The 12,385-nt window shown below is 38.9% G+C and overlaps 1 protein-coding gene across 7 annotated transcripts in view; it reads left to right on the forward strand.

Moving 5' to 3' along the window:
* nav2 (neuron navigator 2) overlaps nucleotides 1–12,385 on the forward strand; it is a 101,594-nt gene that overhangs the window by 46,421 nt on the left and 42,788 nt on the right. For all 7 annotated transcript variants that reach the window (XM_015373376.1, XM_015373377.1, XM_015373380.1 and 4 more), the window contains 4 exons: nucleotides 3,452–4,661; nucleotides 6,057–6,166; nucleotides 6,254–6,362; nucleotides 7,644–8,063. In XM_015373376.1, coding sequence (XP_015228862.1) covers nucleotides 3,452–4,661; nucleotides 6,057–6,166; nucleotides 6,254–6,362; nucleotides 7,644–8,063 — 1,849 coding nt within the window. The remainder of the gene's footprint in view (nucleotides 1–3,451; nucleotides 4,662–6,056; nucleotides 6,167–6,253; nucleotides 6,363–7,643; nucleotides 8,064–12,385) is intronic.

The raw sequence follows: 12,385 nt of genomic DNA on the forward strand, positions 1-12,385 counted from the left end.
GCGAGAGGGATGCCTTCTGATATCAGACCGTGATATCGAGCAAACACCTGCAGCCTCAAAATGATGCTTCAATGAATGGGTCAGTAAATTATAATAATCATAAATAATTCTCATTTCTCCTCGTTCACTGTGCAGCACGCCAGCTCTCCCTGTGTGTTAATAGGACAGATGTTTTATTTTGGATAAACTATATGGATTGATGATTTTTATAATGGATGAGATGGCGCTCCATCGGGGATGCTATTCCATCAGAGCAAAACTTGCTTTTCCTGCATACAGCCAGCTTCAATGAGGTTTTGCTCAGTGTAATTATTTGATGGAACAAGCTTGCACAAGGGCATCTAAATTTTGAACACCTGTCCCTTTATGCGTGTTGTGTGTGTTTGGGATTGCAAGAGTTAGGAAGTAAATTAGTTGCTTCATTCCTGATGGCTTCACATCTTGTGACTGGTGCAATCACGAGAGAGGCTGGCAGACTTATTTTCTGAATCATATCAAGCATATCAGTGGATGCCAACTTTATTGCATCTGCTGTTTGTTTTCCATCTCACACAGCTCTGCAAATGTCATGCTTTCACTTTAGGAACCTGTAGATGTATATAGTTGAATAGTTTCTGTTTAACCTGACAGGCATGTTCAGACATGTAAGCAACGAACATTTTGAGTGTTGACACTGTGAAATTGCAGCTTTTTCCTTTGAATAGATTTAAACCTATGCATATTCAAAGACACTTATGTGTGGCAAGCCATGAAAAGAGCTTTAAGATTGATTATGTGAGATTTGTTGAGGGGATCGTATATTATCACATTGTTCTGAGCAGAGAATGCAGCCGGACTGACCCAGACTTAAAGGATGTTCAGACATAGAGGAGGTAGAAAAGGTCTGCTTTTCATTTTAGTCTCTAATGACCGCAGCAATTAAGCAGTTAAGCCAAACACTTAAATTCTTTCAGCATGTTTCCTAAATAAGTCAGCTCAACAGCAAAATGAACAAATGTGACCAGTGTAATTTGAGGGTTTGGCCTAAGGCTGCACAGGGTTGTTTTGTGACCTGTTCTCTAAACTAGCTAGGAAATAATTTATTTATCTTAGAGGGAAACTGCTTCCCTCTGCGCTATTTTTGCAGATAACTAAAAAAAAAACATATAAAAGTAGAAAATCTTCTTCTAGAGGGTCTTTGGAAAAAGTTTTTATTAGTATGAGACATTTGCTATTGAGAATAAGGTACGTTTTTTTTCTAAGCGCCATGTATGTAGATAGGTAATTTGTCATTTTTACAGAAAAATGAAAGCATAAAGACAAAATATATGCGTGGTAAAATTCAATGACAAAATAAAGATCTTTTTAATTAGTCTGTACATTTTTAAATCATAATTACACCACCTATGAAATTATAAGAATGACACAAATAACTTGAAAGCTCCAGGAAACAATCGTGTTTTAATCTTTTATCTAATGACTCTTCCATCTTTAAATACTTTGGCATTTATAATTAGTAAAGCTGTTTGTCCATGATTAAATGCAATTTAGATAAACCTACTTATAGAATGTTAAAGTCTTTCAGTCACGATTATATAATTTACTGTGTCAAAGCAGAACAAAGCTTATATTTAAAGTATTTTATGATAAAAAGAAAATCTAAAATATGAGCCAAAAAATTGTGTTACTCCACCTAATGGCCACCTCATTATTTCACTTGTTTAACAACACTAAAGCACTGAAGTTTTCCATAAAGTAGTTTTTTTTTTTAATAAGAACTAAAAAGAAATCCAGCATATTTTACTGTGGCTTTTGACTCGAGACTTTCTAAGACAAATTTTTTTTTTTGACATCAACCTAACTAGAGCATCCCCGATCTTGTCACTTAAAACTCCAAGCCAAAAGCCTTTCCATGCCCTTTGTCTCTCTATTCCTTTCTGACCCAAAGTCCAAACTGACCCAGTTCTGTTAATGCATGGACTTTCCTGCTGGCTCACATCAAAGCGTCATTCACCCCAGACCTGAACTGTGTGCCCCCTTATTCTCCCACTCCACTTGAAGCGGTCCCCTTCTTACTCAGCTACCACCAATAGGAAGCCGGCTATTAGAAACCTGACCCACTTTGTTGATAGCTAACTGCTAGCGCATCTAATTGGGCCCTAATTACTTCCTAATGGCTGCTTTGTTTCATGCTTCTCACATTAAATACTAAAGAGGAGAAGTGAAGGCTGCTTTGTTAGAGTGGATTTCCAATTAGGACTTTAAAGAACTGGAAATATGAATGAGGAGAGGATCTGATGAAAATGGTTAACAAGTTGTTCATTTGTTCAGTCAGGTCACTGTATAAAATAAAGTTAAACTTTCAATTATGAAACAATCAAAGAAAACTTCTAATTCTACTCAAGAATATGCTAAGCAGAAGGGCTTTGGATATGAGATCTCACAGTTTCATATATTTGGAAAACTTTTGCAGAGTAGTGAGGGTACCTGTTGTTTACTGTTGAACAAGTACTGAATATACATAGATTAATTGTTGGAAAATTATCATTTACATTAACATACCTTGTTTTATACCAGTCAGTAAATATTTTTTTTAAACCAGGGCTATGTAAAATATGAACCGTTTGTATGCAGATAAGAAAACAAATGCAAGATCCTATAAAGCAAAAAGGGCTTGGACTGAGTATCTTTACTGTGTTTGTGCTCATGCAAAGTAAAGGGGGGTCTGTTGCAACTACAGGGTAATGATATAGTCCAACCAGTCCTCCTAGCACAGGCCCTCTCTCTCTGGCGGTTGGTGTTTGAATATTCAAATGTTACTGGATGGAGTGGTGTTGCCTGGAGCAGTGATCTGTATGCACACTGTGAACCCCAGAAGCACTCGGGATACTCTTATTTTCAAACGGGATACACATTTTACCAGATTTCTTTTTTCCCTCCTCTAGTTCTCGGTGAGTTTGCTTGTTGAGTCACATACTGTAGCTTAGATTCACACAGCCAGTGTCTAAATGCATGCTGGATATGACTAGAGTGAGATATTGCAAGAAGGGATTTGGTTTTGTTTTCTTGTTGAATTATGTTATCATTCTTTTTTTCTTTTTAAAAACAAGATTGATTTCTTGTAAATAGTTAATGTTTATTATATTTCCTGAGGTAATCTAACCAAAGGCAGCCTATATAAGTCCAAACCTTATAAGTGCAGCAGGACTGCTCCCTGACATGACTTACTTGGCAAGGCTTTAAAGCACTTAACTTGCTCCTCACTGTTCTTGTAAACAGTTTGTGATGGACTCCCTTATTGTTAGTGCTAAGGGTTTTTAACAGTGTTGGTGGCTTGCCTGAAATAAACTAAGGGGTAGTTTATATCTCCGAGCCTTAAAAGGTCATTTTCTGTGGGGTTAAACAAACTAATCATCTGCTTTTTCCCAAAGCTTCTTCATCATTTGATAAGTTGTCTTATTCTTTGGTGCAGATTCCCTGGAGGGCATGACCTCACAGCCTCCTGTGATGAGTGAGCATGCTCCTTCATCTGCGGTGACCGTCGGCTCCTCCACCAGCACCCTATCTGCTGCCTCCCACCTCGTTCCTCCCTCTTCATCATCCTCCCCTTCCACTGCCATTCCCCAACCCAACAGCAGCAGCAAGCCCTGGAGGAGCAAGTCAACGAGCTCAAAGCACACCATCACCCAATCTCTGTCATCCACTAGCAACCCAGCATCTGCAATGCAGTCCAATAAGCAAGAGAAGGACACATCCTCCAAGGCTGTTGCAACAGCTGAGCCTCCTCCCAAAGCTGCTGCTCAGAAGTCGATGCTTGAGAAACTTAAGCTTTTTAACAGCAAAGGAGGATCTAAAGCTTCTTCTGCTAATACAGCAGGGCCCCAATCGGACAGTGCTGCCCCAGTTAGGCAGCCTGGAGCAATGCATGTAGAGAGATCTGAAACTGGCTCAAACACAGACCCTCTAGAAGAGGAAGATGGTAACCTCCGACCAGGAATGAATGGAACCAGCAATGGGACAACAACCCCCATCACAATTTCCACAACCGCCAGCAGCCCCAAAATTGCTCTAAGGGGCATTGCCCAACGCACTTTTAGCAGAGCTTTGACTGCCAAGAAGGGTTCTGTAAAAGGACCTGAAAAGGACAAGGACAAAGGAAAGGAAAAAGATAAAGGGAAGGACCTGGGGAAACGCACCCCAGATAGAACAGAGCTAAGGGGGGAGGAGCCTAGGGAGGAAGCAGCACCAGTTCCTACAGATGTGGATGGGTCAAACAAAAAGACTTCCAAAATTGCTAGTTTCATTCCCAAGGGGGGAAAAGTAGCCAAAAAAGAAAGTTCCACCCCAGCACATAGCGGAATACCAAAGCCAGGAGGCAAAGCCCAGGGAGCTGGGGGTAAAGCTTCCTCAGTGAAGGAGGCGGGGGAGAGACCTAGGAGCATGCGGTTAGGAGGAAGTGGGCTCGTCATGCACCGCGGACCCTTGGAGAGAGACAGGGACAGCAGGCACTCCAGCTCTACCTCCAGCTTGGCCTCCACAGAAGGAAAGCCCAGCGTCGCCCCTGTGGCGGGTTTAGGAACTACACAGAGCACAGCCAGCAACACTGTCAGCGTGCAGCTACCTCAGACGCAACAACTGCACAGCCACCCAAACACAGCTACTGTTGCACCTTTCATGTACAGGTAAGAGCTTGGATTATTCTGACATTCTGAATAATACATTTATTTGGACCAGCAAAGAAAAAACCCTGCTGTCAAGCAGATGCATAATAAATAAAATTTATTGAACAATAAAAAAAAAAAAATATATATATATATATATATATATATATATATATATATATATATATATATATATATATATATATATACATCCATACAACCATTGTCTATATCTGCTGCTGGACTCGTTGGACCCTCGCTGCTTTCCATCAGTAATTTTATCAGAGGCAGGGGACTCACAGGTTTATCACAGGGCACAGCAAAGAGACAAACAGAGAACAAATTAATCTGTCAGTTTTCTTTTGGTCTATTTTATTTATTATTTTTTTACAGTGGGAACAATGCCAGATTATTGGCAGAGAACCCACACATGCATCGGGAGAACATACGAACTCAAAATAGAAAGATTTGAAATTAATAAATGTCTACTTATTTATTTATGTGTCACTGTACCTATAGATTGTAGGTTATTGAACTGCAAATGATTGATAAAATTAGACAAAGTCCAAAGAGAATTTTTTATTTTGTAAACTCAATTAAGCTTTAAAATTAGGAGCTGGGAATCTCATTCGAGGGTTGTCTAAAATGTTTGTTTTGTATATAATGGAGACAATTTTTTTCTGTTATCTTTACTTAAACTAGTTTAATGTTGCTGTGTTATATGTTGGTCTATCATTTCAAATATCTGCAAAATAAATTTAAAACCAGAGATATACATTGCAGTTTTTGTTTTTTAACAGGAAGAAATTTGATTATAAGAAAACATTGCTAATTACTGTGTAACTGAAAAAGTTCCTCTACTGTTATTTGCCTTCCAGATATAATTACTGCTAGTTTAATTTCAACTTTGCCTCCCATATACTAACTTTTATAAAGATACTGAAAATGTTTTTTGAAAATAAATCAAATCAAGCAAAAAGATAGTTGCATCAAACAAAGTTGAAGTGGATCAACCAGTAAAATTCAGATGTTAATTCTACAGCAGTGAGGGATTTTAAACTGGGTCTCACTCTCAGCTGAGAGTGCATTAGCTAACAAGGACAAAGTCTGGAGTTGGGCAAAGACCAAAGGCGGCATATGAGCAAGGCATACAAACGTCATCATCTCCGGCTGCAGTGCATTGGCTGAGCTGTATTGATTTATCCTTCAAAGACAAATGTTACTGACGTCTGAGGCTTAGCAGGCATTCACTTCTCACCACAGTCACAAGACTGGAAATGCAGCAGATTTAAATTCTAATCAGGTTTATCCCTCCTTCATGGCAATTTTCTAAATGTGGGGTTCCCACTAAATGCACAATAATTCACAATCAATGATTTCCTCACACTAAGCATTTGCACAAACTGTTTTGCGCAGAACCCAAACAGAAGGCGATGGAACGGTGAACTCAGAGAGCGGTTCAGTGGGAAGAGGGGGCGACGTCTGCTGCACAAAGACCAGCCAGACCTCCATCGATGACCTTTCAGGTTGGCAATCTCTTTTACTATTGCTGTTTAAGTTCAGAGTCTATCTTATTGGTATTTAGTTGATGATTTTTTGTTTGTTTCCTTCAGGTGAGGACCCAGAGACAAGACGGCTGCGTACTGTGAAAAACATTGCAGACTTACGGCAGAACTTGGAGGAGACCATGTCCAGCCTGCGGGGCACACAGGTCACTCACAGGTACAACGAAACAATCAAATAAAACTGATTACAGTTATTCTTTCATCTATACAGAATTTAAATTAAGTTTAATTTTAATGACTTTGATCTCTGGAGTCTTTTACCAAGACAAAAACCTCCTTAAGACTCTTTTGGGATGTAGCAGAAAGACTCTGACTAGAAACTGACCCTCTGATATTGGACCAATGGCATGGAGCTGGAAAATAAGTTTTTATTACGAAACACCTTAATTTGCTTTGAAAATGAATTAAGAGAAATACATGAAATAAAATTTATTGTGTATACACTGCATAGTGATTAATACTAAAGGAAACTATGATGTATGGGAAAACATACTGTATGGAAATTAATTTATATGCCCATTTTACTTCTTGATGTGTGTCTATTATATATGTGCATATTTTGTATGTACTATATGTATGGATCTATAGGTATATGCATATGATTTGTTTTTATTTGGTTGTTTTTCTTCTTAGTTTTGTTAGAATCAATTTCTCACTTTTCTCTTCTCTTTAAATTTAAAATGGGCCAATATGAAGTAAATAAAAAAGTTTTAATGTTACGTAGAGAACTCTGCTATTTGAGGTGTTTCAAATGATCAACAAATACATGTTTGAGTTTTTAAAACAAACAAAGCATTGATTTTGCAGTTTTGAGGACATGTCGAGCATGTTTATTTACAGCAGATATTCCTCTATTCCAGGAGTAGGTCATTCCAGTTCCTGAAGGCTGGTATCCTGCAACTTTTAGACCAATCCTTGGTCCAACTCACCTTAATCATTAATTAATGGCTGAAATACCTTGTTGACATGCAGTCCTCTTAAGCATCTAATTACTTGATTCAGGTGCGCTGGACTATGTGCTCATCTAAAAGTTGGAGATTTTCTTGCAGTTTCACTCTCTGATTTTGCTAATGCTTTGACTTGTTCAATCCAGTTTTGAATGGAAAGTACCTTTTTATTTTACATAAATGCTTACAGCCCTTTGTCTTCTCTTACTTAAGTAATAAACATGTCACTGATCAGAGTAATAGTTTTTTTTTCTCAGATAAATAAAAACATCATCTTTGTTACTTGATGGATGAAAAGCTTGATTGAAGTTTCTGAATCACAGTTCCAGCCTCTTTCTCAATGTGGTCCTGCTGATAAGATACAGCTTTTTCTATTTTTGTCAAACTAGAAAATGTTTTTGCATCTTGCCTGCTCTGTGCCGTTACAGCAATAATTCATGTTTATTTTCCTGATATTTAAAACTCATATTGTATTCCTCTTTTTTTTCCAGCACTCTAGAAACAACCTTTGATGGCAGCGTTACCACAGACATCAGTAGCGGCGGAGGTGGTTCCTGCAGCAACAACAGCAGTGGTCGGAGCATCCTCAGCATTACTTCTGCCCGCTCCTCGCTGTCACCATGGCGACTTGGACAGTCCAGCCCACGTCTTCAGGCAGGTGACGCCCCTTCTGTAGGAAACGGTTACGGCGGCCGGGTGGCCGGCGGAGCGCAGGCAGGGCGCTACCTGTATCCTGGGCACCTGCGCAGACAGCTGGCCGGCAGGGGAGGAGCTCTCTGCAGCGTGGACCTCGCAGACAGAACTGGAGAGGAACTCGAGTTGGAAGGCACCGCTGTGGAGGTCACCGGATACATGAGTGATGGAGATGTGCTGAGCAAGAATGTTGTGCGCACTGATGACGTCACCAGTGGGTAAGAGGATGCAACAGAAGTTTTTTCATTCTACAAAAGATCCCTTAAATATTAAAATTTTCTCATTTGGGCCTCAGGATAAAATGCAGGATTTTAAATGTTTCATTTACACTTATTGATCATTCCAGAAGAGGGCAGTAGAGTTCTTTTCTTTTGTGGCAACATCTTACCACCATAGTTAGTCACATAGCATCTCCTCCCTCAGATGGATTAATAGTAACACATAGATAAAGCTAGTTTTCCTTTCCTTGTTGTAACCTGCTCTTTGCATACTTTGGCTCCTACACTGATACCTAAGCTCTGTTGTCATCATTGTTATCGGATAGTCGTAAGGGCGCCAAGTTGCCTTTAGATGCCATCAAGTAGTCAGTTCCAAATAGATGTGAGTCTGTAGAACAGATACTGGAGCATTTAGTTCAGATGAAAAAGAATGTGGACACAATTCTTTATCATCGTATGAGGTCTGAGTAGAGAAGTCTCTCTGGGTTTATTCAGTGTTTTCTGTAGCTAAAGCAGACATCTGTCAGAAATCCAAAATCCAAACTTGATATTAAGAGCCTGTGGCAGAACGTCTATTTGTATTTTGCACGTTTATATATTTTCTGACCAATGCTTTCGAGACATGTGTATATACAGGAGTTTGGTAGTTTTATTTTAGGTTTTAAAGAGTTTTATATAAAAAAAAAAGGAAGTCTGATATTCACCCTGGTATGCTAGATATTATATTTGAGAAAATTATTCTTACTATTTGTGATTCTTTCCTGCCTTATAATTACGACTCAGAGGTTGTCCCCATGTTTTTTTCATTTTTTGCATCTATATGCTTTAAAGGATCTATTACAAGATTTTTATTGGGTTTCCAGATAATTTAACCAACTTTTCAGTATTTTAATATGATTGCTTTAGTTGTTACGTGCCTTGAGACTCAGTGCTTCATTTTTATTTAGAAAAAACAAAGAAATATCACTATTTGTTATTAATTATTCTTGTATATTTGGTTCAAGTTGCTCCTGAAGGATGCTTGAACAGAGATTATCCTTTACTGTTGCCATCATATTCATAGTAGCATGCACCTTTCATTTTTCTAGTAGTCCCATGAAGTCTTTGACCCATCAAGAGGTTTTACTGGATAAAAATCTAACCCCACCTTTCTGTTCTTCCCTATGATACTTCCTGCAAAGTATTTGACTATTATGTTTTTGTTTTAATTGTTAGCCAGTTTTTTCTGCACTTGAGTATCCAAAAACCCAGAGACCACACAGACCTTTCTGCCTACCTTGTTTTTCCTGAGGAAGTTCTGCAAAGTTAAATTAAGTTTTTATAAGCTCCTGGCACCTGTCTGACCTTTTTGGGTCCCATGAAGCTTTCTTTACAGCTACAAAAAAGCCCTTTTCCTAAGCTCATTTAGATTATGCTACTAGGTCATTTTTTTCAAGACTCATAAGCAGATGAGACAAAAGAGATGCTGCTTTCAAAGTGAACTGATCACTGTGGCAACTCCTGGATTAAGGAGCAGCCAGAAGGACACCCACACTCTTCAAGGCAAACACAAAATTAATATAAATCTACACAAAAACATTGAAGCACTCAAGTCTGAGAAATGTATAATCTGTGACTTTTATCAAAATCTTTTGGGCTATATAAAGAGGTTTTAATTTCAAACACCACTGAAGTAGTGTTTCTGTGTTTCTACTCTTGGCGCCATCATAAAGCAAAGTAAATCCACAAATCCCCTTTTCTTAGACTCTAGATCGTGTTGATGTTTGGTCTATTAGTTGACAAATGACTTTCCATTGATGTTTTATCCATGTCAGTTAACTTTCTGTTGGTGAACCTAATCATACAGTACAGGTTGAGTGTTTAAACTGCCTGAGCTTAACGACCCTTTAGGAAGAAGTGATGGATGACAGGGAAACAAGCTTTTATTTAAACAGTGCTGTGTTGACTATATTGGGCTCTTTGTTGTGGGGGGTGGAAGGGTGCGTGTGAGAGAGCGCTGCAGGAACATTCTGTGGGTATGTGGGCGGAGTCATCCTGTAGGTTAACCATTTAAAACAGACACAGACTGATGACCTCCCACTTTACTCTTCATCCTCAGGCCATTTTGCGGTTCCTTGTATCATAAGCTTGTTAGCATCCAGTACATACTTAACTGGTTCTTCCACACTGAAGCTAGGTTGTTTACCCACAGAAAATGAGCTGGCTTGTGGAGCTCACCCATAAACCCGCTGTGCAACTCCTCTTTCAGTTTTAAGTGTTTCGAAAATGTGTAAGATCCACAGAAAATGTTTTATTTTTGTTTTTTTCCGGAATTCGCCCGGGTCCAGTTTTCTGCAAATGTCCCTGTGCAGAAATATCCTAATTAATCTTTCACTGAATGGGTCTTCAGTGTTAAATCCAGCTCCTCTCATCTCACCACCAGATTAAAGCTAAAACAGTTTAATAAGATTTACTTGGCCTTTAAACTCCCAACAGATTATACGCCTCTTAGGAAATTCTTATGCTGATTTGGATGTAGTAGCTCAAATCTCTCTTATAATCTAAGTCCTGCCTAAGTGTTGCTATTTCTAATTGCTCCTCTTTTAGTTTCCTTCCATCCATAACTTAAATCCCCCGTTCCTGGTTTCTCTGTCCCTCAGAGAAGAGGAAACCCATCTCCCCCTCTGAAATGCTTCAGGAGTAAATTGTCTGATCTATCATCCCCCTCCCTCCCTTCTGCATCCACACTCACATCCCTCCTCCACCTTCCACAGACTAACCCAACCTCCAATCAGAAAAGGGAAAACAGCATGTGGAACAGAGCAGAGCTGCCTCATACTAACACTGAGCTCTCAAAGAACAAAACAGTACTTTCACTGCTGATAGGAAGGTGGCCGGTTTCTGATATGGCAACAATGAAACACTTTTTCTCCTGCTGAATTTCTTCATACTGCAGCAGATCTCTGATTTGGGCACAGACCTGATAACAGAAGAGGCCCAGACGGTTAAACGGACAAGTTGCTTTCAAGATTTTAATCAGCCTCACCACCTAGACGTGTTTGTTTTGCTTTCAACTAACATGTTCAAGGCAGACAGGTAGGTGTGAGATTCAGATGAATCATAGAAAACTATTTTTTTTGTAACAGAATTAAGTGTGTATCATGTAGGACCCATCATTGGTGAGCGAAATATCTCTCCAATATCATTAATTTAAAGTTTGTTCCTCTAAACTGAACTGGCTACTTAATTTCCCTCCATAAAATATAATTATTTTCTCCACCAAGGAGGATATGTTTTAAGTCAAGTTTGTTGTGCACAGGTTAAATTAAAAAGTTATGACCGGATTCTGATGAAATTCATTACAGATTCTTTAACATTATTTGGTGAAACAAGCAGTTCCCACTTAACCAGAGAGTGGCAGCAGTGACTGTCAGCTTTAGCAGCTGGCTCAAAAAAGCACAGAGGTATTATACCAGAGGAAATAAAAAAAACACTGGAAAGGCCAGCCATGCCTCACTCAAAGTCTCAATCTGCTGATCAAACAAGAAAGCAGAGTGAATGAAGAAGGTGAGAGCAGAGCAAACACCAGAGGCTGCAGACACATGCTGTGTCTTATTTATTAACTTGTGAAAGGATTTTGAGGAAATTGTCAAATTATCAAATTTGCATCTCATGCCGGAAGAATTCCTTACAATTAAGTAATGATCGAGATCCTGTTTGTAATGGGGCAAAATTTGCTGCTTTGTGGATGTCTGCACTCTGAGTGGTTTTTTTAGTTCAACATGTTTCATCTGGTGTGGAAGGTTACACGTTAACAGGCAGCTGAGACCAGAAGAAAAGAACTGGGTTACATATTAGTGTGACAGGTATGTGTTTCTTCTGTGGCTGGTCATCTCTAAGGTGATTTTGTGGAGCGATGATTGATGCTGCACCCACACGCACACACACAGATTGGACTCTGTGAAGAGTGGTTGCTTTGACTACACTTGTTTTTACTCAGTAGTTTTTTGGGGGTTTTTTTTGTTGTGTATAGTAGAAATTTGACTAATTGTTTTATACATACATTATTTATCACCTTATCTGTAAAGCTGTGATTTTCTTTTCAATAGATATATTCTGGGTCATTATTTACCGTTCATGGTTAGGGTAAATGTGTTTCTTTTTTATCCTTTCGAACAAGAAAAATCTTAAAAACTAGATTTTGTTTGGGTTAATTTAAATCGAATGGATTTGATTTATATCTTTTTCCTAACTGACTTGCACATTAGTAAATATGGATGGGTTGAGTCTACCTTTTTATCAACTGCAACACTGCTAGACTCCAGTTGAAGTAGGACCATGCA

The sequence above is a fragment of the Cyprinodon variegatus genome, unplaced genomic scaffold, assembly GCF_000732505.1.
Source record: "Cyprinodon variegatus isolate N-32 unplaced genomic scaffold, C_variegatus-1.0 Scaffold86, whole genome shotgun sequence".
In the NCBI taxonomy this organism is placed as follows: domain Eukaryota; kingdom Metazoa; phylum Chordata; class Actinopteri; order Cyprinodontiformes; family Cyprinodontidae; genus Cyprinodon; species Cyprinodon variegatus.